At 39.5% G+C, this 27,664-nt stretch overlaps 2 protein-coding genes across 3 annotated transcripts; one reads left to right on the forward strand and one right to left on the reverse strand.

Annotated features, from left to right (window-relative positions):
* Nucleotides 1–29: 29 nt before the first annotated feature.
* On the reverse strand, nt 30–17,485 carry LOC119546220 (chondroitin sulfate proteoglycan 4). Its single transcript, XM_037852360.1, has 12 exons — nt 17,358–17,485; nt 14,151–14,830; nt 8,603–8,799; nt 8,313–8,543; nt 7,906–8,087; nt 7,256–7,844; nt 5,970–6,998; nt 4,056–5,455; nt 3,840–3,993; nt 3,117–3,780; nt 2,152–3,055; nt 30–2,079 (listed from the first exon to the last, which is right to left on the reverse strand). The coding sequence occupies exons 2-12, from the start codon at nt 14,230–14,232 to the stop codon at nt 372–374; spliced, it is 7,140 nt and encodes a 2,379-aa protein (XP_037708288.1). The 5' UTR covers nt 14,233–14,830; nt 17,358–17,485; the 3' UTR covers nt 30–371.
* Nucleotides 17,486–23,548: 6,063 nt separating this feature from the next.
* Nucleotides 23,549–27,373, forward strand: LOC119548230 (UDP-glucosyltransferase 2). Of its 2 annotated transcripts, XM_037855369.1 has the most exons (4): nt 23,549–23,686; nt 25,485–25,740; nt 25,800–26,246; nt 26,311–27,200. In XM_037855369.1, the coding sequence occupies exons 2-4, from the start codon at nt 25,485–25,487 to the stop codon at nt 27,198–27,200; spliced, it is 1,593 nt and encodes a 530-aa protein (XP_037711297.1). In that variant the 5' UTR covers nt 23,549–23,686. The 2 variants fall into 2 exon arrangements, with proteins under 2 accessions (XP_037711297.1, XP_037711299.1); XM_037855371.1 differs by lacking the exon at nt 23,549–23,686 and having other exon boundaries at nt 26,311–27,373.
* Nucleotides 27,374–27,664: the final 291 nt, after the last annotated feature.

Consider the following 27,664-nt stretch of genomic DNA (forward strand, 5'->3'; position numbering starts at 1 on the left):
AAATTTCAAATGTTAAGTAAAACAACGGATTACGCTTAAATGTACTGTCATTTATTGTAAAAAGTATTCCACGTTGACAAACACAATTCTTAGGCTAAGTTAAGTTGGCTTTTTGAGTATAACTCTTGTTTTCGTTCTTACTTCTAATCGTTTGTATATGACACGCCAGATATGTATGTATGTTTCTTTACATACTATTATTAATGTTCTCGTGTATAAAATGCTTAACTTTTCCTAACGAATCTCATAAATCAGCCTTAAACGTAAGCTTAAACTTAAATAAATAACCTAGGACTAATTCCGATCCAATTGGAAATATATAAAATGTGTATATTTGATCCTCTTTTCTCAGTTTTTAAGGCATTTGTAACTCACACCCAATACTGATTCCGCCTTAGCAGTGGATTGGTGGGCGGGGCCGAGGGCGGTGAACTGACCGAACCGGAAATACTTTGCGGCACGGATGCATAACCGGCAAAATCATTCGCCATATCGCAGGATGAGCTCCAGGCATCGTGCTCCAGATGATAGGGATTGTATCTCTGCGGCAGCATCATTTGCTGCGGATCGCACTGGTCGTCCGTCTCCTCCTCATCGGGATCGTAATCGGGAAACTCATGCTTATAGGACTCCACGGGTATGATCTTGCAATGGGGAATATTACTGAAACCCGGTAACGGTGTCGAACTTCCTGTCGGAGGCACTGAATCCGCTTCGGAACTGGCATAATGGTGGCTATGATGGTGATGCAGATGGTGTTGCGGACTCACGGATGTCAAATCCGGTGGACAGGGCAGTGCCGGCGGCTGATCCTTGGATATATCTGCTTTGTGCTTTCTCAGTTTTCTGATTTTCAATATTAACAGTACGATCAGTAGGCAGATCAACACAATGAATATGGCACATCCTATGGCTAGGTAGTTTATAGATAAACCTGCATTCCCCAAGTGAACTGTCTCCGTTTCCTCAACCCGACTACGATATTCAATCGATACAGTGGCCTGTGCGGGTTGTACTGTCTTTATGAGTAGTTGATAATCGAAACTATCATTATCGGCCTCTGTCTCCTCCACAGATTCATGGGGCACAAAATATACCACACCACTTCGTAGCTCTTTGTAGGAGAATATATTCGTGGATCTGTCGTTTTGGCCATCGGTTGTCAAGCCCGTACTTCGGATTATTTTCCTAATTTGTCCAGTTGATGGCATTCTAGTGATCACAAACTTGGGATTGAACTTGTTGAGTTTCAGTGACAGAGGATTATCGTTGTCCAAAGCGGTGATAAGCTTTATTTTTCCTCCAGCCGTATCGGCTTCCTTCATTACTATATTGTTGATTTGTATTACGGGCTCTACTTCCATCACCACATCCACTTGAGCTGCATAGTTGGTGCCCGGCACATAGGCACTCACCTGGAAGGTGTCATTCGAACGATTTAAATCCGTTTGCATATAGCTTATCTGCGATGTTTCCAACTGCTGCTGGGTAAATCTCAAAGTTGGCTGATGTTTGAAAACTAAAATACCATATAGCGGGGAGTTTGTTATGTTGTAGGACAACCTCTCCACATGAACATTGGTGGTCACTCCAATTTGATCTAGTTTCATTGGAGCTGTAGTTGCTCCTTGTTGAACTTTCACGGGCATTTGCATTGCTGAGGGTTGCAGACTTATTGCAACTATTTTGATGGTAAATATTTCATAGGCAGGATTAGATTGTCCATCGGATACAGTAAAGCAAAATGTCGTCGATTGCGGCATGCCAAAGTGCACATATATAATTCGATCGTTGTTGATATCCGATTGGGTAAATTGATTTGAAAAAGCCAGAAGATCCTCGGGTTGGCCATCGTTTGTGATCTTTTTAAGCACTCCCAAAGTTGGACCACTCATCACTTCGTATATGATTTCCTCTGGAGGTGTATCCGCGTCCTCTGTTAGCAAATCATTCCTGGTTATAGTACGATTCTCACCCTCGACGACTGTCATTTGGGGCAGGTGGGTGACCAAATGGAAGGGTTGATCGTTAATGGGATTGATGGACACAGGTATTGTCAAATTGCACAGGAAAATGTTCCTAAGATTATGAAAAACCATATTAAATTACAAGATCTGTTTATTTTAATGAAAGGCTTTTTTTCTCACTCACCCTTGTGTCAGGTAAACCGACATGAGTATGGTATCCTCCAAAGTATCTGAATGATCGTGTATGTAGTAGACCTTCTTCGTAAAGAAATCACTTGGGTGATATCTCTGCATGAGTTTAAATTCGTGACCCAGGCCAATGTTGCCATGTGTGGGCTTTTGTATGGCCTCTATGAACAACTCTGGATTATTTATGCCAGCTTTGGTTTTGAGATATTCCAAAATCTTTGAGAAATCCAGCCTTATAGGCACCGAACCACCTTCATCCACATTTAGCTTGTTTACAGGCAGGAATCTTAATAAACCCCCAGATGAAACGGATATCTCTACATTGAACTTCTGATTCAACAAGCGATCGCTACGTTCAGCCACCACATCAAAGTAAAATGAATCATTCGTTCTAAATTCCATTATGACAGCTGTGTGTTCATAGAATATATGACCATTATCCACATCGTTTTGGGTAAATTCGGTGACTTCCTTGGTGAAGCCATTATCAATAAACTCATTTACAATACGACCCAGAGTTGGAGGGACTGTGATATTATAGCGTATCTCCCGCTCCTCATCGGAACATTTAAAGTAGAGATAGTCACGCAGAATTTGTTTTTTGGTCAAAGGAAAAACATGAAGATTTTCATTGTGTTCACCGAGTATTTCAATGGGCTTAATCTCAATATTCAGCATTTGAGTAGTGGTGTTGAATAAACCATCTGTAACTATAAAGGATAGTTCGTTTCTCCTGGAGTTGGAGTCGTGCATGAAATATATTTCTTCGAGGTTTATTTGGGCCTGGGTGAACTGCTCTATTTTGCGATGGGGTGCGGATTTCCTAGCTAAGTAACCTCCATATATGTGGTGCACAATAAAGGTGAGATTCTCTGGAGGAGTGTCATAGTCCTGAGCCACTGATAAAAAATTATTAATGTTATAATTAAATATTTTAAAATATTTTAATCTCTAACTTACATAGATCAGTATTCTTGATGACATAGCGTCCACCGTTCCACACCTGCAGACCCGTATTGGTGACCATCATCGGCTCCTCATCGTTCACTTGAACCACAGCGAATTCCAGTTCAAAGGGAACACTCTCCTTGTTTCTGGCCATGGCCACCAAAGTGATAGTATCGGTGGCATTTTCACTGCCATTGTGAACATACTGAATATTACCCTGTTCGAGCTGTTTTTGAGTGAACCTCTTGACTTTCGAATTCCCAGCCAATATGTGACCGGAATTCGGGGTAATGGTCACAATGTACTCCAGTATCTTCCCCCGATAGTACTCCGAATAGGGTTGGGTATCAGTGGGATTCAATTGTACAGTCTTTCCCTCCACCACTGATATTATATTCGAGTGCATGTACAGCTTTTCTGGCATAATCACAATCTTCAATGTCAATTGTCTTAGCCATGTAATGCCATTGGTAACATCGAATACAAAGTAATCCGTGGATTGGTTGACTCCTGCTTGTATATAGAACATTTTTTCGGTGTTTACGGAAGACTGATCGAACACCTTGCAGTTATATTCATCATCAAACGACATGGATTGCATTTCCAGATATCCATGCATGGGGGAGGATGTCACTAAAAAGGTAATGTCTCCTGGGGAAATGTTGGGATGAACAACCTAGAGATGGAAACAAGGTTTAGATAAAGGTTTTGCTACGGTTTTATAATAAAACCTACCTCTAAGACATCTCTCGAGATAAGTACACTTGTGGACTCTTCCACATAAAGAGTGTGGTTCTGTTTTACTTGTAGGGGTTCCCAATATGCGGATGGATAAATCCGGAACATGACCTCCCCTTCAGCAGTTATGTTCTTGATATGCACCCGATATCTGCATTCAAAATTTGTATTAATCAGTATTTTTAAAATCTGTAAATATTTATGATTTCTCACCTAACTTTATCCATTGAGGCAATTTCTGTATTCCAGTAGACCAATCTCTCCCGTTCAATATCCAAGTGAGTAAAATTACTCAGTGATGTGTAATTTGTGGCCTTATAAATGGTAGTACCATTCTCACCCTCATTGGCACTACTCAAATACATAAGTATGCCATAAGCGGGCGGTTCAATCACTTCATAGTAGATTTCATCTAGTTTCATATCCAAATTGGTTTCCAATATAAAGTCTTTGTTTTTGAGCACTACGAATTTACCCTCCTGAACAATGGAGGCATTGGTGGCCAACATGGAGACGAACGGATCGGAGGCACGGATCTCCAACAAACCATTTACCTCATGCTCACGGTCGGTGACTATAAAGGAGGCAGTTCCAGAATCAGCACCTGTATGCTGGAACATAATCCTCCTGTTCGCTATATCATCCTGTGTGAAGCTATCGATGTAGTGACCGCTCTTGTAAAAGGCTCCATTGGTGCTGGAGACATGGATGTAGTGGATATCGGTGTGGTTCGTATTGACATCCGCATCCAGATACTGCAGCACTGTGGGATTGAGGGTCCTTATGCCATTCCTCACCACATGGAAAATACGCTCAATGGCAGTGCGATAGGGTTCATTATCATTCACCAGCTTTATGTGCACTTCCATGTTAGAGACAAACTGAAGATCTGTTTCATCTCCCGAGAGTATGAGCAGCTCAAAAGTATCCCTGGTGGATTCCGTATCGTCATGACAATAGTATATATCATTTCGGAACAACTGTTCCAGGGTAAACATTTCCACGGGTGTTGTGAGGCCTGTCTGCTCGTCATACTTGCAAATAACACCATGTTCCGGACTCGAGGAAACCTGAAACTGCAGACTTTCGTAGATATTGAAGCGTATGCCAAAGTGGTTCTTGGTGATTAGAGCTCTTTCGCCCTCCTGCACCTGTAGAGCATCGTGATTTTGATAGCCCAGCTTGTTGATGAGCTCCTCGGGGGGCCTGTAGTTAATCTCAAGAGATCCGACCACATCATCGCATTCCGCAACAGAAACCACAAACTCCAGCTGATCGGTAAAGCTGGAATAGCTAGTGTGATGCGTTTGATAGCGAATTCTTCGCGTCTCTATATCCTGTTGGGTGAAGGAGTCCATCTGTTTGGCCGCCTTTCGCGATCCCTCCACATAGATGCCCCCGTAGCGGGTTGGCTTCGTTATCTTGTAAATCACGCTGCGCGGAAAGCTACCAATGGGCGTGGTCTCGTAGGTGAGTATATCGCTGGTCAGGAGAATCTCCCGGCTGCCATCGATCGATATCTGCGAGGGTCGGTTGCTCGTTATGCGCAGGCGCGTGAATGTGATGCGGAAGTCGAACGTTTGCGTGGTCACAAAGCCAAACGAGGCAATAAACTGTGAAAGTGAAATCAATGCAAATTTATTGGCTACACTGGACAGCAAAGAAAATGGGTGAAGTTAAACCAGACGGAGCAGTAAGGAGTAGGAGATCTCTAAGGGATATAACTAAGGACATTTCATTTATGTTGAAAAATATAGGAGGTTTTGAGATTTTGTATGGATTATGAAAATAAATTTTATTAGAAAAGAGATTTCTAATTAATAACAGAGGTGCATTTAATAAATTTTGTGTAATATTTGAAACTAAAAGTTATTTGTTCATAAATATATTGGGTTTATCAAAAAAGAAGTATCTGATAGAGCAAACTCTTTAGACAAGAAGAGTTTTGGAAAGTTAGCACTGACGCATGATGGATCCCCATGAAATTAGTAAGCTCTAGAGAAAGTTGGGAGTCTGTTAAGACTTAGTGGGTTCCGAAAACTTACAACTCCCCAAAGCATGCAACTTAGTGTTGGCTCCCTGCCCATTTATGGCTAAACTCGTGTTTGGTTTTTTTACGATACACACCTTGAATTCGTCTTGCCAAGGGAAATCGCTGCTGTGCAGATAGCGAATGTGGCCGAGCAGCAGCTGGCTATCGCTAAACCAGTCCACGTTAACCCAGGAGCCATCAATCTGCCTCAGTCGCTGGAGAACTCCATGCTGCGGTGCCTTGACGATATCGTACCGAATGTCGATGTGCTCGTCCACGGCATTGGTGCCAATCGACAGATTAGCCGGACTGAGGAGCAAGGAGCTCTTGTGGATCATTATGAGACCCGTGTTATTGACCAATCGAAGCTCCAGTGGATGCACAGAAACCGGCAGATAGACCGTATCACTCGTCTCGATGCCATCGGATACTTGTAGTTGCAGTTGATAGCTAAAAGATTCCGTCGTTGTGGAGTTGTACAGATACGATACCTTTCCCACATTTACTTCGGCCTGGGAAAAGGTTGATGTGGTCGCACCTCCAACCATAAAACATCCAAAGGTCTCCTGCGGATTGTGTGGAGGCAGTATGGTGTAGATCAAATTTCCTGGTTCGCTATCGGGATCGTCAATGTTAAATAAATCCACATCCAGCACCCTTTCTATTCCCTCTATCACTCGCAGGATTTTATGCGAATGCAGTTTTAATTGTGGCGGATCATTTATAGGTGTTATGTTCGCGTGTAAAAGGAACCTATGTTTGCCCAATATATTCTCCGGTATCTTGTGCACATCCCCAAAGACCTGCATATCCAATGTGGCATGATCATTGAAGTTCTCTTGGCCATTGTGCACATACTTCAGTTTGTCTGTGACCAAATCGACCAGTTTAAATGTACGGCTGGGCACAAAGTTATTTTTTTCAACTGAGTATTGCAAGAGTTGTCCAAACTTTGGCTGATGTACCACATGGAAAACAATGGATTGCTCGTTTAGGCTGGGATAGCGGCGTAGATCGAGTGTTATGTCTATGAAATGGGCGGATAGAAAGGCAGTTCCACCTTCTAGTAACTGCATGGGAGACACGTAGAGTAGCTCAAGTTCGGGGCTGGTTTCGGTGAAGATCTGAAAGGAAATGGATAGGAAAAGTTAAATAGGAGCTATACCCAGAAAAGTTGAAAAAGTAAATCATATAAGGTCAAAAGATCTTCATTTGAGAGTTTGTTTCCTAACTAATGTTCTTGAAATCAAGACGAAATCGATCTTGATTTGGTTTGTTCAAATAAAAGTAGTCGCAATAACTTTTCTTTTTTTTTTCTGAGTGTAATTTCTTAAAATAATTAATAGATTAATTAAAAGATTTAAACATATATTTTTATCACCTTAAATGGCCCCTGAAAATCAGCCTTTATGCAGTAGGACTGATCGCAGTAGCAGATGAACCCATCCACTCCATGCTGACTGCATACACCGCTCTTCAAACAGGGATTGTACTCCACGCAGGGATACTTCCACAGGCAGTTGAGGGCCAAGTTGCGCGAGATGGCCATCTCGGCAAAGCCCAGTGGGAGATCGTTGACCCGGATATCGCGCATGCAGCCCTTGAAGCTGATCTCGTTTATTCGCAGTCCCTTGCCGATGAGCCGGCGGCGCATCTCCTCCTGAACGCCGCCAAAGAAGACGCTCTTCTCGAGATTTATGCTCGCCTTGGTCCCATTTTCGTGGGCTCCCCGATAACCGCTCGTGGCATCGTCGAGGATTAGCTCCGCAATGGCGGCATTATATCGCAGCAAAACCGAATGCCATTTGCCATCCGAGATGTGCTCATTTGTCATGAACTGCACCAGACTGCCGGCCTTGTTGAAGGTCACCTTCAAGCGCTCATCATCTATTTCGAGGAGTATGAAATCAAAGCCGCCGTTGAAGAATATAACGCCAGCATTAGCCATTGTGCGGAAATGCAAGGAGAGGCTGTACGAAATTGGTTAAAATTAAATGGTTGAAGTTGAAGATTTAATGCTCTTGAACTCACGTTTCACCAATGGCATTTGACTCTTTTAGCATCAGTGAGTAGGAATCGTTCTTGAGGAAACTAATGCTGTCCTGTATCGAACCATCGAACTCGGTGCTGCAAGTCCAGGTTACTCCAGTACTGGTCGTGTGACTCGTGCGGTCTTTGGCACGCTTGATGATGTTGATGTTGTTATAGAAGACCTATTTAAATATATAAAAACCAAATAATGGGATGGTTCCGCTTTATGATATATTTTGTGTATCGAATAATCTAACTCTCAGGGATAAATCATGCTTTTAATCAATCGATTTCATTACTTCAACCAACAGAAGTAATAGTAATATTACATTATATCGGTTTAATAATATGACTTCCGATGTCTGACTCAATTTATTTAATATATTTTTTATGATTTATATACTCACATCCGATATGCAGCCCCGAAAACCGATAACATCATTCAAGTAGCTGGCCGTAAAGTCCCCCACACCGCCCAGAAATGTACCGAAATGGATATTGAGGGCGGTCAGTTCGCCTGGGAGCTGTTTGCGCATTATAAAGCCGTCCACCTGCAAGGTGATATTATTCTCGAACCGCTGCACTGCCACATCGTGCCATTCCAAATCGTTGAGCTTTTGCTTTTTGGGCGAGCGCAACTGTAACCAGAATCGCTGTAATTGCACTCATATGTAAGGTGAGTTAATCGATGGCTCACCTGCACCACATCCCGTTCGATTTTATAGCTGAAACTGATCAGACCGCTCTCCAGTCGCAGCAGGCAGTAGTCCGTCCGTCCGGCGGCCAGGAAGAGGAAGGCGTTCTCCTGCCTGGTGCGAAACTTGACGCGAATGTTCGTTGACATCTTGGCCTCCTGCAGCGGCATCGATACATAGCCATCGCCGAAAAGCGAAACTGTGGGAGGATGGGATGGAACAGCGGGGGAAAATTGAAATCGCAGAATTGATATCGCCAGAGATACTCGGGCATGAATGGATACTCAAGCTTTAAATGCTAGTTTAATGCTTAGAATTTATTACGCTTTAAAAAAATGGATCATTATTTCTAAAAAATATGCTATAATAATATTTCTTTTATACCATACAAAGATATGATATATATAACAATTCGTCCAGTTACATAGGTAGTCAACAGCGATGCCATATCTAGCCTTTTTCAGGATAGATCTATTATTTCTTTAAAGATCGGCTTGATTTCAATTTTCAAGAAATCTATTCCTTTTGAATCTTGTATCAGTTTTATTACACATCTGCCCTTTTTCGAGGGTCTGTACTGGTAGCCAACATAAATATGTATACTTTAATTAATAATTTGTATTATTAATTTCCAAGGCAATACAAATATATTCACCCGAATAAAAGATACAGATATCGATACAGTTGCAGCTCCTTGAGATGAAAACACTAAACAGTCCGCTGCTCATAATGTTGCAAGAGCTGCCGCCAATTTGATTGGCAATCGCCTTCTATTGCAATCCGTACACAAATTTGTCCAGATCGGTGGATCGTTTTAGATCAGGCCATCAGCTGTCGGGCTGTCAGTCAATGTCTGTCGAGGTCACTCAGTCAGTCAGTCATTTATCTGGCTATCTATTGAGAGCCATCTTTTGTATCTTGATTTGCCTAATTAGTTGTGGGCTTGAGTCAAACGTGCTTTTCTTATGAATAACATGGACCTTACAAAAAAAAAGAGTATGCCAGCTTCGAACGTTCTTTGAATAATTTCACATTTCTCGTTCGGTTTTTGAGTCAATCCCACCTCGTAAAATTGCATGATTAATGCTTTTCTACATTCTGTTGTACGCTTGTGCAATAAATTATTTTGGAAACATGCATTTGTCAAAACATGGAATTCAACTTTGTGCGAGAGATATTTTAAGAATTTCTCTCACACATCTCTGCGGGAAAAGGGAAAATGTTTGCTATCTATTTGTTAACGTATGTTTTTCGCTGCTGTTGAGGCGACATATTGACCTAACCCACATGGAAAACTTAGGATAAACATGGAACAGTTGCATAGGAATGGCAGACAAACAGCAGACAGCCGGATAAACAGGCAAACAAAGCGAAATGGGCAACAAATAGTCAACCATTGATGCGTTGGCCGGACCATTTTGACGCCAATTAGCAGCAATCAGGCGTCAAAAGCGGCGGAAAACCTAAGAGAAACACTTTCCCATCTGCGGGCCCAAGCATTTGACCCACATTAATGCGCTGCTGCCATTAAAAATGCTACTTTTTCATCTTCAGAAGATGCGCGTGCCTTAAACCAAAACAAAGGCGAACTGAGATGCGGAGGCGTTATCGTTGGTTAAACAATAGTAAAATGGATTGGGACCGCCGAAAATGTAAATACTCTTTTAAAGTAATTTCTACTACGACAGCAAAAATCAGCAATACTAGAGACATGACTTAAGACATTAATATAGAAAAGTTTAAAACAATTCTGTAATATAATTTATAAACTTTTTATGATAACTTTAGTTCAATCCCTAAATATAATATTACGTTAAGAGTAAAATTATAATTTTTTCGGGGTTAAAAGCTGTTTAAGAATTCGTTTTAAATTAAAAAAATGTTATTTCATAATTTAAGACTATTTTTTAAAGAAAAAAAAAAATAATAGATCTAAATTTATTTAGTAAGGCCATTGAATTTGTCACGATTATTTTACCAAAACGAATATCATCATTAAATAAAAATAGTTCTCCTATGTTTAAAAATCTCTCTAAATTTTTAAATTTTTAAAGAACTAAAATACATTTGCCAGTCATAAAATCCTCTTAAAAATTAACGTATAATAGCGAAAGTTCTACAGAAATGCTTTGTGACACAACCCAAAAGCCTTGTCAAAAATTTCCTTTCTTCTTACCAATCCTGGACGAAGCAATCACCCCTTTGTGAGGGCAAACACATGCCTTTCAGGAAGTTGGACGCTTAACAATAAATGCAATTTGCATCAACAAAATGTGGTGCAGCCAGAGGAGGGCAGCGGCAACACCAACATCAACATCAACATCAGCGTCAGAAGTCATTTCAAATGTCGGGCGGCAACAAATGAGACATCATCAGGCAAAGTCCGTCCAAAAATGGGGAAAACATCAGAGGCGAGCACACGACGCAAGACTTATGGCCACAGATGCTGGGCACCTCTCCACCCACTCTCGGCACCACCAAAGGCCCCACCAAATGCAACTCCCCTATCAAATGCTAAATTTATGTTTATCTTTTATGCAGCACGGAGGTGGAGCTGCTAGGTAGCCAGCGAATATTTATGTTATGGCCAATGTTTGTTTTATTTGAGTTATATGTCGCTTGGCGTCTCCATGGCTTTGGAGTTATTCGGTTTTCTATAGATTTTATGATCATGTTTTTATTCGCTTCTCGTTTTTTTTCGTCTTTAATTAATGCTCCTTTGGTGGCCCGTTGAAGTCGCCGTTCATTAAAACTTTATCTGACATTGGCAATTTATAAATTATTTTTTCCTATTCGTAGTTTTCATTTCACTAATAATGTCAAAGTTTATTAGTGGTGCTTGTGATTTGTGGGCTTATTACGTGATCTTGAGTGGATTTTTGTTGCAACGTGCTGTTAATATTTATGAAGCGGCGAGTTCTGCTTATGGACGTTAGCAGGCAAATTGATGGTCGAACAAGAGGAATGGGATTTCTGCTTTATTGGTTAAGAGATTGAGGTGATCGGGGTATTAAAACGTTTCCCTTGAGATGATCGTATTAAAGTTTTCTCTTAAAAAGAGTGCACAGGTTGTTATATGTAGGAGTCTTTTAGTTTATTGTGCTTGATGTTTGATTATTGAGATGGATAATCATTATTTGTATTTATCAGAACTTACTGCACCTAATTTCCTATTCTTTGTTATCCCAAATAAAGTTCACAGTTGCATCGAATAGCCTCCCACAAATATATTATCCCAAATTGTCCTGCATTATAGCACATTGTGATATATTTCCCACAGATTGAACACATTTTAATTTCTTTGGATGAAATATTTATTCCAGTGAATCCCCAAATGGCACAAGAACGTCTCCTTAAATTTCTTCGCTGGCCATAATCATTGCAGTAATTCCTGTGATCTTCCAAGTAGTCATCTAAATAGTTTCCTCGCCCATTTACAATCGCTGACACATTCTGAGGCCCCATCGGTTGGCTTAAGAGATCAATCTAAATCAAATAAAAACCGCTCTGAAGAACCCCTTTGAGTTGGCATTTCCATGCCGCTTCCCTCGTTTTATAGCCCCCAATGGGCGAACATGTGTCGCCAATGCTAAAGTCTTCGCCCTAATTAGACTCCGGGGCCGCATAAAATTCAATTATGTATCTGCGAAGGGTAGACTGCAACTATCGACAATTGAGCACATCGCATCGACAAGTCATAAAGACCATATTTTCTCATGATTCAGGGGAAAAATGGAGACAATGTCGCCAAAATAAATTGTTGTATTTTATATGCAGGCAACCGTTTTTTACTGCGCCTGCAGTTAGCATTGAGCATGTGTTGATATTTATATTGCAAATGCAAATGAATAATCAAGGAGCGACACACAGATCGGCAGATGGCGCGCACCAGATACAAATACGGATACAAACGTGTAGATACATTTGTATCCACACACGTCTATGTTAAATTTGGCACAACGCTTTGCGCGTGTAAATGATTTACAATTCACGTATAAATAAAAAACATATATTTAAATATACACACAGAAAAAAGTGTCTTAAGATATGGTGGATATTAACGTTAATTAATATAAAATAATATAAAAGGGTCTGAAAAAATAATATTATATATTCTTTGCAGGCACTAAAAATTATTTGCTGAACATATTTATTTTATTCTTTTATGATAACATTTATTTAAGTGTAAAAAATCAAGAGAAGCAGACTTAAAAAAGTAAGAAAAACAATTTGCGCCTGTGCGGATGATTCACGTTTGGCTTCTTAGCCCCCAAGTGACGTCACATGCCAACTAAAAATATCGTTAAAAACACATTTGCGCCAAGACCAAAATATATAACATACACATTTCTGTGTGTCTCCTTGTGTGTAGATACAACGAAATTAAGAGCACGCCTGACTTTGGATAGCTTGTGCGGTGCACCGCACAGATACTTTGAGTTTTTGAGTTTCAGATACTCTGCGTTTCCCTTGGCTTGGCCCAACAACAAAAGGCAGCAGAAAAGCAGAAACGACGACGACGACAACAAAAAAAGTGCGCCCCAAGTCAAATGTCAAGCGTGAAAAATGCGTTAAGTGCACTGCAGCGGCGCATTGTAGTTAAGTAGTTGGATTTTATGGGCCGGCGGGGTTGCCATGGAGCATTGCGAATGCCAAACTACGGGGATAGCTGTATATATATATATATATATCTGGGACAGATAGCAACAGGAAGGAAGCCCAAAGTAGACAGCGAGCAGTTGGTCAAATTAGTCAGAGAAGTGGATTGACATAAATCTCTTAAAGTTCAAGAGGTCAACATAAAATATTCGAGGGAACAGTAACGGATCCAATGGGTTTCTTTCATGGCTGGGAATTCGTGAAGCATAAATATTTCTGAAGCTTATGAATTCCTTAAATTCTTTTAAGATATAAAATAATCTAAGACACTAGGCGAATTAAATAAATATTCTTAATTGTCTTGTATAATATCTTTAATTATTTTGTAGGAAGTTCAAAGATACTTAGATCCCAAGAAACTTGAATACGTAGTCTTTTAATGTTTTTTTTTTACAAATTTTAGTTTGCATGACTTCTTTATCAGGGCTTACTAAAAAATCCATATTCGAATTTTTATTACTTAGAAACTATATATATATTTTCAGACTCAATTTTAGGCACAATTCATCTCATGTGACCCACTGTACTTTGGCGCACGCGAGTAACACCAAAATGTATGTGGCACTGCACCATTTGCAACTCTTTATTTTGACTTTTATTTATGTCGGCTTCGATGGCAGCCAAAGTAAATGCAATTTGGCTTCAGCTGCTTCTGCCTCTCTGGACCGCATTTTTTTTCTGGCCAATTCGTGGCTGGCCATATTTGTAATGAGCATAAATCGTGCGTTGATCATTTGCCATGATAAATCTCATGTTTATGCGCGGTATTAAGTTCTGGGGCGCGTATCTTTGGCTACCTGACTGTCGTAACATTTAATTAACTGTACGTTCTGTGTCGCAGCTTCTTGTTAACTCTTTTACTTCGAATTTTTTATATTTTTTTTAACTCACCTTTCATGGCTGCGACAGTTTGCAATTGCAATATGGCGAGCAATAACAGCCATAGCCATCCTAATCCACGGAGGCGCGACATTCCGTTGCAGCTGCTTTGAAGTTATATACGCCAGATACGGAGGGGAATCGTTGGGAAGGATGATCGGATGATGACGGGGGGACTGGGACTTAGTGATCCGGAACCCCAAGTACCGCTCGCGCTTCGTTCGTTTTCGTTTTTGTTTCTCGTCTTTAATAATTTTGCGTGTTAATTGATTTTTCATGGGGCCACGCATCCGTCGTCGTCGTAGTCTGGGGGCCTCATAAAAATAGCATCATCGGGGCATCGAGGCTTCCTCTCTAACAGCGGCACCGGCACAGCATCACGTCCTGGCCCGATGGCCACATAGACAGATGCTGCATGTCATTTCGTTGACAGAACTCATGAGTTTCCTAGGCAGGAAGGGGCATCACCTCGAATCTTCGCGACTCACAAACTGACTGACAGTCGAACTGGCTTCCTTTTGAAAGGCGGCTGCTCCTCTTAATTTGGTTGCCCGTTTATGTACGCACTTTGGCAGCCAACTTTCGCCCGATTACGTTTTAATTTCATTGAAGTTTTATCATAAACAAATTGACACAGACGATTGATGCGCCTAACCGTTTTTTTTTTTATTTTTCTTGGCAATTCCACTTCACTGTAATTGGAAAAAGATTTATGGGTATTACGTATTTGCTTTCCTTTTTATTTAAATTTTTACTGACATTTATATAGCACGTTTTATGCATTTTTAATTGGTCAGTTGGGGAAAAGACATTTAGTGGCTATATTTTATTTTATTTTAGTTTTTGTAGGTAATTTCACAATTAATTAGGAAAAACTAGATTTCATTTTCTTGTTTGTGTCCCTAGGGGAACTTAATTTTCACTTTCGGATTTATTGAGAATATTATTAGGATTAAAAAGTTCATTATAATTCATCATAAATGTATGGTTTTAATAAAGCTAAAATAAGTTAAATTATTTTTTATATCCCACACTATTTTCATGGTTTAATTCGTTTGCTCTCAGTCATGTTTATTTCCAAAGATTTTATGGTCAATTTGATTTTATATTCTTTCGATATTATATACATCACCCACTTGAGTCATTCATTTGCTATTTTAATTGCCGTAGATTTTAAGACAAACAAATCTCTAATAAATTCAAGTACCCAAGACCTCCGAAGCTTTGGGGTTACATATGAAAATACATATATATCATTGATTAGCGTATCTACAGATACTTTATGGAGACTTAATTGAGTTGCTGCCGCAGCATGCTCGAGATACGAGTGTGCTCCTCCACTTCAGTGGAAATTGCTGCACAGTTGAGTAAAATTTATTGTATTTTTTCGGTGGTGACGGAGCGGGGGGATCGCCCCATAAAAAGTGGCCTTAAGTGGCCGGGTAGCTTAAGCTCTTTTTCCCGGCAATATGAGGGATTTTGTCTTATAAAGAGGAATTTCTAGTTCGAGATTTTGCAACAGCAGGCAAAGTTCATGGGCTTTGGGTAACCGAAAATGTTTGTGTACTAAATATAGGAGACTTTCAAGTTTAGAATGCAAATCAAGAGGGACTTGTAATCCCAAGGGGGAAATATGCCCAAGGAAAAGGAAACTCCGGGCAACGCCAAAACGTCAACAACTGTGACTGGAAAATGAATTATTTACGCCAGGGGTATCTAAAAATACCGCCAGACGACTGTCTTATGTTTATGCATTTATTTCTGAGGCAAAATGCAGCACGAATCTGCGGCAGGTTCGACATCATGAGGTCAATTGCACAGCCTCCAGGAACAGCAGTCGTGTCTTGCGTTCTTGTTAAGTTGGCTCTGCTAATTCAGCTTGTTAATTTTTATATGCACCGCCCAAGTTCTTGTCGTTTCGAATATTTTTATAGCCCGTCGCAGCAGTCAAAATACAATTTGAAACGCCTTGCCGCTTGCAGACGACACCGAAACCGAAAAAATAAAGTGACAATCGCCAGGGTGCCAGGCTTTATGACGGACGCGTGTTCCCTCTTTTTGTCCCCCATTTACATAAAAATTAATAAATGTATCTACCGTAGAGTCGGAGTCTGTCAGCTGCCGCTATATGCACTTTTTGGGAAAGTTCTTTCCGTGTTGCTAGTTTATATTTTTTATGGTAATTAAAAAATTGGTGGCACACAAAAGTTTTGGGGAAACAAAAGGCCAACAAAATACCGCTCTACCAAATTGAAAATTGATTTGATAAGCCATGAAAACGCTGTTTTCATATGGAAAATTGGTAGGCGTCGCTGCCCACGCCGATTTGAACGCTTTCCTAACTCAAAAGGCCTCCAAGGTGTGCAGAGTTTTTTTAACTCCGCCTCAGTTGCATTCGATGATTTAGTCACACTCTTTTTGGGCACTGTGATTTATGATCGCCGAGTACTGCGATTGATGAATGGAGTTGTGCTCTGGTGCGATTTATGCACCATATGTCCCAAATATGAGTTTTATTGGTGCAAATATGTATCCACAGGCTGGGGGAATTGGGTACAGTTGATATATCCATAACTGTGTATAACTGTGTTTTTTCTTTCTTATATTATTTATTAAAATTTCAGAAAAATTCAACATTACTTGTTTTTGTTTATTTCTAATATTTCACTTTCATTTTATTAGTTCATTTTTCTTTTATGTCAGATTACAGATAACTAATTTGCATTATACTTAGACAGTTCTTTTGATATCACTCTCTAATTTGGCACAGTTTTCGTTTTTCACATTGGTTTTTCGGCATTTATTTTAATTTCTCACAACTTGATTCATTCATTTTCTTGACTTCTGCCAAAGATTTCAGCACCCAATTTTTCACACTCTTTATGCCTTTAAATTAAATGATTTATATTTAATTTTTCAAAGCTGCTTGTGCATAAATTTTTGGTTCACTTCCGTTAAGATCATTGGCTTTGTTCGTCTTAGCCCTTTGGCAATCTTCACAGATTTATCAGAATGAACCGTATTCACGGTCAATTTGCAAAGTTCTGTATCTTTTGTGTTCCCAATAAGATACAATAACAAACGTTTCCATTCACAATGAGTTTTTAGCCAGAATTCTTGTCAGAAAAGTGCCGACCATAAAGATGGGGAAGGGAAAACAGAAACTTAAAAATAAATTAAATTTCTATTTTTTTTCTACACACACACTGGCCCACTCACGTTGGAGAAAAACTCTGAAGGGGCGAGCGCAGAGTTTTCCGCGTTTTTCCGATTACCGCCACCCGCACCAAAGAAGCAACCGAATTTCCGAATTGCCGACTTTCCGATAAGCAAACGAACCGAACACGCCAACGTTTTCTCACAGACTGAGCCGAGAGGAAAGAAAATTCCGCACGCAGTAGTGCGCTCGCTCGAAATGCCCAATGAGGCCCGGACCCCATGGTTTCCCTCAGCGGCATGAAAGGCCTCAGATGCCTCCGATGTCGATTTTATGCCCACCACTCCATGGCGCACCCGCGAGTGACTTTTGTGCGCTCTGCGAACGCGCGAACGCAAACGCGGGCCCAATATGTATCTCTATCTAGATAACAGTGATGAGCCGCCTCCTCGTGGCCAAGGGATGCAAAAGGAACAGCCACAAATCTTGTAGATCCTATAAATTAATTAGGGAATACAAAACTTATAAAACTACTTAGACCATCTTGAAAACCTACACATTGTTTTCTCAAAGGACCCTTATGTTCAGACTTAAATTGAAGGATCTTCCAGTCAAAGTTAGAAATATCATTTGGTTTGTAAAAGGGATGGGTCTGTTATTTTAAAGGAATCTTGATAGATCTTTCAGTTTTATTTAGTTAAAGGTTTGGTAAGATTTTTGCCATAAGAATGATAGTGAATTAATAGTGATTTATATGTTATGATGGTATTTTTGTAGAGACGGTGTTTCCGAAGACAATAAATTACATTATATTGTAATACATTCTTTCAACACTGCATGTTAATTTAAAAAAAAAAAATCTTGACGAATTTTATTTTTAACTTAAGAATCTAATAATGAAAATTTGGCTCATAAATGTATTTTAGTATCATATAAGGCTATGCTTTCTAGCTAAAATCGGAATCGATCTGAGACTAACATCACACATCATTTGGTCCTCTTTGTCATATATTCCTGGTATTACAAGTGAATCATAGCTGGTAAAATGTACACTCTTTCCGTGCTTTCGGCTTCATTAATTCTATACTATATGATTCTCCGAAGATCCATTCACCCCTTTACCAAATTGGAAAGACTCTTTGCTCATCACTGAGACACCGCTGATGACACTCTGTTCTTCCTCTGCTCATTTTCAGTGCTGGATGCTCTCCGCATTTTCCCCCCTTTTTCCATTTCATTTTCATTTTCCTGTGCAGCACGCGAAAATACGCGGATTGAGCAATTGCGAGCGCCAAGAGGCTGAGGACTTGAAATTTTTCAATTTGTTTAGCGGTGCTTGGACGCTGCTGCCGCTGCTCTCTGATGATCTTCATCTTCAATGTGGATGGCAGGGGTCTTATACATGGAGAAAAAATTTTAAACTCTTAGGGAACTTTAAATTTGTTGTCTTCAAATGATAGAAATAACAGACAGTTGACACAGAAAAGATTATATTACTATGTAAATATCTAAAATAAAATTCAACTATTTTAGTCCTGTTGCTTAGTATCTCAAGTATTGATTTGATTAATTATAGTACTGATTTCTTACTGTGCACCCACACATGTGGCTGCAATTTGGCTGGGGCATCGCCTTTGCCTTCGACTCTGCCACATGTTGTTTGCCTTCCTCTGTCTGTCTCTGCATGTCGAGTGATAAAAATCTCTTAACCATTTTTCATCAGCCTATTAAGTTACATAAGTCACACGGTTCCTGCTTGTTGTTATGCCCTCCGTCTGTCCTGTTGTGTAAATATCCTTTGGCGTGCTAATGAACCCTTTGACACCAGTAGGAATCAGCAACCAGCGACCCGCACCCAGCGATTATTCGACCTCCCTGACAGCCATCAGAAATTCCTACTGACAGCAGATGCCACATAAATCAGGCGCTGCGAATGAAGAATTCGCTGCGGTAAGCTCATTAATAAATTAAATGCATAAAATCACACAAAAACACCTAGGAATACTCCGAAGCCAGATGGGCGGGAGCATAGCTATAGATGCACTGGCAAAAAATATTTTTTTTAAGGAAAAAATAGGGACCCTACGATATGGGGTAACTATTAAAAAGACATATCATTTTAATCTATTTGATATTAATATTTCCAGGAAATAAACAAAATCTGAGGCCTAAAATCTCTGTAAATCAATAAAAGACAGTTTGACTGAAATGAAAAAAAAAAACATAGACAAATTTATACATTTATTGATACGTTTACTATTATAACACTCTGATCTTAAATTTTATTATATATTATAAATTGTTATTAAAACAATCCTACGTTTTTCTATGATAACAAGAAATGGTATTTGATATATTAGAACTCATTATATATCAACTTATTTAATTCGAACAGATATACATCGATGCGATGATCAATATAGAAAATACTTATTTTTCCCGGTGTGCCTTCGATTACACGCCCCCTTTCAAGGCTGACTAGAACAACTGCAGCGCGAATGGAAACCCTTAGGGGCTGTTCCTGATAACGGCGACGACGGCAACGACTCCATATCACGCACAATTTGTGTTCGGGAAAAGTGTTCCGGAGGAGTGCCTGCTAGAGCGTCTATAGACGTATACGTGGATGGATCTAGGTTAGGCCACACAGCTGTGGCATATGTAAAAATAAACACATAAAACTGCACTTTTACTAATTGCTCCAGGAAAGCAGAAGAGCACCACCGCCGAAAACGGATAGAGGAATACTGAAAATGCCTTGGGTGCAATCCGAAAAAACATTCGAAACCAAATCGACAATAAAGCCCCAGTGAGATAGATACGAAGTCAAATGTGTTTCGAAAGTATTATGTTTGTGGCAGGAAAACTTGATGTTCACGTGCTGTCTGCTTTCATGATTGTCAAGTGGTTCGACCATATTTCGGTGTATTTACGTAGTCTATCTGAATCATATATTAACATTAGTGTTTTTTATAGTTTGAGATAAAGAGCCACCCTCTAGAGACTCTTCACGGAAATGCTACCCCCAAAAAGTCGTATAATATGATAGAACATTTGGTGATGGGATTATGTTTTTAGTCATCATAAATTATAAACTTAATGCAAACCAGCAGATGAGTGTAGCTTGTGCGATCTTAAAAAGGTAACTCCATTAAAATAAAAGAAAACATATTGGAATCCCTATGTTACTTCCGTAACCACTTAAGGCATCTAAGAATGAAACCACTATTGCATCTGAAAGATGCAAGTGAACTATGGAGGATCCCCAATCTTTGGCTTCTTTGAACCCACCGTGTAAACCCTGATAGCGCTATCTCGAAAGGAAGTGGTAAGTACACCACCATTACAATGTATATTTCTAAGGGCCTGTGCATCCTTTTACGCATCAACAGTTTTTATAGTTGTTTGCCTGTAACGAAGGAAAGTGCCTGAAATTCATGGTATATAAGGGGGAGTTCCTATGGCTGTGAATCACTTTAAGGGCGTGTCCAGTGTTCTGGTTAAATAGTTTATGTTATGTTAAGGTAATGAACTTGAAATTTATATGCTAAGACCATGTAATTTGCTCATTAACAAATTGGTCGAGGTTAAGACTAGCAAATAATTGAGACAGCGGGGTTGGTCACTGAACCATCGGGAATCCCCAACCACTTGAGTTCTGTAGACAACCCTTAAAGTACCACACATTTCGAGACCATCTCGTCTGTCACATTATAACTCAATTTTAAATTGTGCTGAATTCTGCTTTCGACATATTAAATTAATATTGACACATTGACAGCTGCCAAAACAAGATTCTCTCCCTTTCAGTCTCAACAATTTTCTGCCATCGTGGGCAATCCGACCACCCGCTGACTGTTGGATTCGAGTTTTCCCGATGCGGGTTCGGATCGAACTTCTCAAATTCGTCGACTAATCATGCGCAACGTTTGCTATTTGGGTGAAATTTTTAATTGACCCGAGCAACGCAACGCCATCGAATTGAAAGGCCAACGTTCCGTAGAAATTGTCAGTGTCATCGTGGGGTTTGGTTCCCATTTTGTGTTCAATGGTGTCTTTATCTAAAGCGCGCCTGGGAAAAGCGCACGTTGCCTTAATTGATTGATAGATAGATAGATATATAGATATATAAAGACTAATGGCAGCATGAGTTACAAAAGGTTTCGGTCCTATGCGTTTTTGTTTGATTTACCCTAATTTGGCCGTGGACAGAAGTGCAAAGTAAACATTAAATTGGCGTAAACTAACAAATAGTGCTGTGTTTTTTTTATTCCCATTTTAGTCAATTTTCATTTGGGATGGGCTTTGGGTATGAAATGGTACATGGTTTCATTGATCAGAGCAATTTTATATGGGGTATGGTGTTTTAGGCAATTTGTCGTTTGCACCTCGTAAATGATTCATGATGAATCATTGTTTAATGTAGCTAAGGGTTGATTCTACTAAGCATATGTTTCATTAAAGAAAAGATTTTTTGAATTCAAACTAGATGCTTAAAAACATTTTACTTTAACACTGTTACTGTCAGTTACATATGTCAAGTCACTTAGTTATAATCCTATTAAATCACTGTTAATAACAATAAGTCCCTTTTCTTTAAACTTTTCAGGCGCCTTCCACTTGGAAAATTAAATAAATTCAATTTTTATTTTATTTGCCTTAGCTTTAATGAGCTGTTTGTTTCTCCACCATTTTCTCCTCGCTTTTCTCCTCCGACATTTTTTGTTACAGGCCATTCATTTTCATTGTGGCATGTCCACTGCGATCTTATGAATGAACATTTTCTTTTTGGTGGCCTTTCCTGGCGATCGTTTGCATCAAAAGTGCCGTTCTTGGCCATGTCTTGAGTTGCCATCAAAACAGCGCCTGGGGCATGGTCGTCCATCATCGTCGCCGGCTTGGGTGAACGCCCACGCCCACGCCCATCCCCTGCCACGCCCCCTGCGCCCCCTTCCGCCCCTTTGGGACTGCGTTTCCAGCTTTTTGTGACTCGCTTCAATGAAGCGTGCCAATTTTCAATGAAATGTTTCGGCATCTTGTGTTGTGTGCCCTTTTTCAGCCGACTTTGGTTTGGTTTCTTTTTTTTATTCCCTTGCTGCCCTAATTTGTTGCATGTTCTCAGTGGGCTTTATGACATTAGTGCTATCATCTTTCTTTGCCAACCATAAAATGTCAACAAACATCATTTATTATTAAATGATATCACTTATCATGAAGAGAACTTGTCCGCTCCCAAGGTGAATGCACAAAATACATTCAATTAATACTTGTTATACTAAATGTAATTTGCCCACAAAAAATGTCGGTTTACCTTTCCGTTTACATATGAAACACGTTTTTTATAAACTTATTCAATAATGGCAGGTCATTGTTTTAATTCTGACGAACAAGGAAATGCGGTTAGTAATTGGCTTCGGAAATCCCCTGGGAAAGCAAGTGGTTTTCTTAGATAGAAATTCGTGCTTTATTCTAAGCGATGTATCCTGAAGCTATTCTGTTGAAAATATGATTCAATTCTTTGTTGAAAAGAAGATGTAGTTAGTAATCTTAAATGAAAAAAGAATTGTTCTTTTATTGCATGCAATCGTTTTGTTGTTTCGCAAATGTATTCGTTAAGCAGGCTGATTACAAATTTATTTCCTTATAAATGTCAAAATAAGTTAGAAAAAAAAATATCGTCAAAAAATTAAAGCTTTTTCATTACCACTGGAGCTTAAGATTGTAAAAAACATATATAGAAATATATTTGGAGTTCGATTTCTTTGTTTTGATGAAACGGCGAATTTCTTGTTTAGCTGGTTCGTAATTGTTTGCTGTCAAAATTCCCAGTCTAATTAATTTATTGAACTGTGTTGTCAAAAGTTCATTGGCCAAGTCTATTTCGCAGTACAAAATGATATGTATGCAAGCTCTGAACACGTGAATGATCATTTGGTTAAGGGGTGAAAATGTAGGCTAATAATTATTTTGGCAAGACTGCCAATCATCTGTGACCACTTTGTAATTATCACAGCACATATTCGAGACAGTCAAGCAATAAGATTAAGGCAAACAATAAGCGTCGCCGGTTGTATCTTTGTGTCTCAGTGCCAGGGCGGCATTAACACTTGAATCCCACAGATACTGCTAAGCTTTTTTTTCTATATGCTTTGTGTATCCGCCGACGTCGGCTGAGACTTCGACTTCGGCTGAGGCTAATGCTGATTAAGTTGAGGTGTTCAACGCTTCGTGCCGCCGACTTTTAGTGATAACCGCACTTTGGTGCCCAGTGGTCGCGTTTCGCGCTAAACTTCAGTTTGAATTCGAAAAGTGTTAATTTTGTTGAATTTCGAGTGTAAATATATTCAAGTGCTTTCTTTTGCAAAAAAAAAGGCAGCTCATTTAAAAAAAGGTTAATTATTTGTCCTTAAACACAATATAAGTAATGTTTGCACTGTCGAAACGGTTAAAAATGTTTTTAAAGCTAAAACAAGTTGAACATTACAGATGAATAGAATAATTACAATTTGTTTTATATAATATTGCAGCTGTTTAAAGAAAATTAGCTTGTGTAGAATTATTTGATGAATCTTAATCTTCAGAAAATTTATAACTAAACAGCTCTAATTGTTGCAATTAATGTCGTAAAAAACGGCAACCAGTTTATATTGCGTCCAGAACCTACAAATGATTAAACAATTATCTATTATATTGCTTATAAAAATATTCAAGAGACAAATATGTTATTTTGGTGGCACAAAAAACTTTCACATTCCCCCAATCACAATAAATTACTTTTACTTTCGAAATTCATTTGCTTCGACTCTTTCAACCATCAAATCTTTAAAATTGTTACAAGACCAAACCTCCCAGCACTTGGAAAAAATAATATATTTTTAATTCCCAACAAATAAACAATTAGTGGTGGCAAGCAATAAACAAATTACAGCGCAATTATGCCCTAACATCCAACCTTGACCAAAGCCTAGAAAAAACTTAGTTAGCTTACACTTACACTGAAATTCCATTGCTAATATGAGGAAATACAATTTAGCTATAAAAGTATAACAGTAAAATGCAATGCGAATTGCGAGCTGCGATGACAAAATTATTTCCACATGCGATTTATCAGCACGGCTCAATGACGACAGCTTGTTGCATGTTTACTTGTGTGTTTCAGCTAGCTGTTATAGAGCGTCAACCTATACAATAAGTTAAAAATAAATTAACCCGGAAAAATTTCAGCCAGATGTTGAAATGCGCTATCATTTTTCATTTTATTAGGTTTACCCAAAACCCTAGTAAAGTAAAAATTCTCAGAACATAAAAGGTGTGAGTGTGAGTTATAAATAAATTTGTCTCATTGCTCAACTTTCGTACCTTTTTTCAGGGTAACAAACAAATAAAATTCAATTAAATAACAAGGCCCTCATTTAAATCCAATTAAACCAAGTTTAATTTAAGCTGCACAATCTAACTTTTCAAGGATAGATAAACCAGTTAAACCTTTTTGGAAATTTACGAATGTTGACCCACTTTTAGATAGCGATAAGCAATTACAGATTAGACCAACATAATGAAAATAGTATGACCTGCACAAATTTTATAATGTCTGGAAATCTAAGTGATTGCGTCAAGTTAAGACCTACCATTTAAGGGGTGTAAGCAACAAGAATGCTGTCTGGTCCACTTAAAATATTAATTGCTAATTTCAAAATGATGAAATTACCTTGCTGCATTTCAATAAGATCTAATTCTCTGACAGAAAGCCGAAGGTGTGTTCACTTAATAGACTGAATCTATAAAAGTCTGAAAAATCCAGATGCAATACAAAGAAATATCAGATCAGATATGATTCCCATATTAGTTGCATTATAATTTAAATATTTATTTATGCCAAGTGGACAAAGAACATGTGAACGTAAGCGGTTTTATAGAGGTGTTGACTTCAATCAATTATTCAGTTGTAACAGTTTCCCTTTCATCCATGTGCAACACATTCATTTTCCATCTGGAAGATCCATCAAACCAGAAATATCATCAATAACACAATCATTTGCAATCAGAATGTGTAAAGCACTTTGCGTTATGCAAATAACGAAATCAAACACCGAACATAAACTGCAGCTAATGCTAATCTGTCGCCTTTTACCCTACTCGATTGACAATTTAATTGAGGCTGTTAATTGTCAATGTTGATTTCGAATCAGATGGAGATGCAGCTGCAATGGAAGTGTTGGATGTTGATCTTCCTGATCGGACTGCCGGAGTTTGGATCTGGCTACCGGATACTCTTCATGGGACCCTTTCCCGCCCCAAGTCACTGGCTCTGGCTGGAACACTTCCAAAAAGATCTTCTGCGGCAAGGACACCATGTGACCAGTGTGAACAATCATCCCACCAAGCAGCCCCACGAAAATCTTACGGAGATTATCATCAGTCCCTCTTTTGATATACCCAAATACTGTGAGTTGGATAGAATAAAATCCTAAATTATTATAAGTAAATAATTTTCGAATACCTAGTTCCAAAGGAGAACATCTTCACGATGCAGTTTGTAAGCGATTTTAATAACCTGGATCTTTGGTGGACCGTCGGTCTTTTGACCACGGAGCATGCTCTCAAGGATCCCAAAGTGAAAAAATTAATTGAGAGCAAAGATGATCATTATGATTTAGTCATATTGGAGCAGTTCTTCCACGAGGCCTTTCTAATGTTTGGCAAGAGGTTTAATTGTCCGGTGGTTACAATTGGCACTATGGGCTATCCCGATAATATAGATCATGCAATGGGTATCCTAACTCCTTGGTCCTTCATTCCCCATCTGGTGTTGTCGCATACAGATCGCATGACCTTCAGCCAACGTGCTAATAATGCTTACTTATCTTTGTACGATGCGATTATGCGACGTTGGGTTTACTTACCAAAAATGCAGAAACTCGCAGAGACATATTTTAAGGGAGCCATTGAGGGTGAGTTCTTGAGATATGACCTAGTTGATCATTTATTTATTTATTTAATATATATATGTTTTAGGTCCCTTACCCAACGTTCTTGACCTTGAGCGCAACATCTCGCTGGTCCTGATCAATGCCCATCGCAGTATAGATCTTCCGAGACCCAGTATGCCGGGACTTATAGACGTGGGCGGAGCGCACATCCAGAAACCAAAGAAGTTGCCCACTGACCTTCAGAACTTCTTAGATAATGCCGATAATGGAGTGGTCTACTTCAGCATGGGTTCTTATGTGAAGAGCACTGATTTGCCGCCCGAGAAGACAGCTCTGATTCTCAAGGCCTTTGGCCAGCTCAAGCAGCAGGTGATTTGGAAGTTTGAGAATGATTCCATAGGTGATCTGCCCTCGAATGTGATGATCAAGAAGTGGATGCCCCAGAACGACATTCTGGCCCATCCGAATGTCAAGCTCTTCATCACGCATGGTGGTATTTTTGGAACCCAAGAGGGCATCTACTGGGGTGTTCCGATGCTGTGTATACCACTCTATGGGGATCAACATCGGAACACGATCAAATCGGTGCGGGAGGGTTATGCCCGGTCGCTGGTGTTCTCCAAACTCACCACCGATGATCTGGTGCGGAATATCAACACTCTGATCAACGATCCGCAGTACAAACGCAGTGCTCTGGAGGTCTCGCAGCGTTTCCGCGATAATCCCATACATCCGCTGGATGAGGCCACCTTCTGGATAGAGTACACCATCCGACATCGTGGGGCAAGGCATCTGAAGTCGCAGGGCGCCTTCATGCCCCTGCACCAGTATCTGCTGCTCGACGTCTTGGGCTGCCTGTTGCTGGGCGCCTTCCTCGCCATCTGGCTGCCCTGGCGGATGATCAGGAGGGTCCACAAGTGGTGGCTCAAAGGGGAGGTCTCCGACAAACTTAACGAGAGCAAGAAGCGGTTGTAGGGGATGGATGGCCAGCTCTTAGCTAGTCGCCGGGATGATTAATTGTGATATATTTTTAGATCACATAATATAATGGAATAATTGATTTTGTTGTGTATGCATTACTTGCTATTGTTAGCTAATAATAAAAACTGTAATTAATTAAGCAATAATAAATGAAAATGTCTTTCTTACATTTTTTACTTTGTAAGAATGTGTATATCCAACGATCGTTTGATTATTTAATCAGTATCCGCAAAGCTTGCCATCATTTTCTGTTTGGACGTTGTATAATTTAAAACTAGTGCCTACTTTTTAGCGGGTTAGAAAATAATAAGTTAAAATGTTGCATGCTTAATGGGGCATAATTAATATGTAAAATGTAAGTATAGACGTAAATCCGATGATAAGGGAGAGAAGTTGATTCAATAACACGTTAAAATAGATTAATATTTTAATCTTAGAACTTTTTGGAAAAAAAAAAC

This window comes from Drosophila subpulchrella, chromosome 2L, assembly GCF_014743375.2.
Source record: "Drosophila subpulchrella strain 33 F10 #4 breed RU33 chromosome 2L, RU_Dsub_v1.1 Primary Assembly, whole genome shotgun sequence".
NCBI lineage: Eukaryota > Metazoa > Arthropoda > Insecta > Diptera > Drosophilidae > Drosophila > Drosophila subpulchrella.

Coding starts and splice junctions, on each gene's coding strand:
- LOC119546220 (XM_037852360.1), bottom strand. CDS start 14,232: ATGTCGCGCCTCCGTGGATTAGGATGGCTATGGCTGTTATTGCTCGCC. Junction 8,088..8,312: donor TTCGGGGCTGCATATCGGAT/GTGAGTATATAA, acceptor ATATTTAAATAG/GTCTTCTATAACAACATCAA. Junction 3,994..4,055: donor GCCTCAATGGATAAAGTTAG/GTGAGAAATCAT, acceptor TTTTGAATGCAG/ATATCGGGTGCATATCAAGA.
- LOC119548230 (XM_037855369.1), top strand. CDS start 25,485: ATGGAGATGCAGCTGCAATGGAAGTGTTGGATGTTGATCTTCCTGATC. Junction 25,741..25,799: donor TTTTGATATACCCAAATACT/GTGAGTTGGATA, acceptor TCGAATACCTAG/TTCCAAAGGAGAACATCTTC. Junction 26,247..26,310: donor TTTTAAGGGAGCCATTGAGG/GTGAGTTCTTGA, acceptor TATATGTTTTAG/GTCCCTTACCCAACGTTCTT.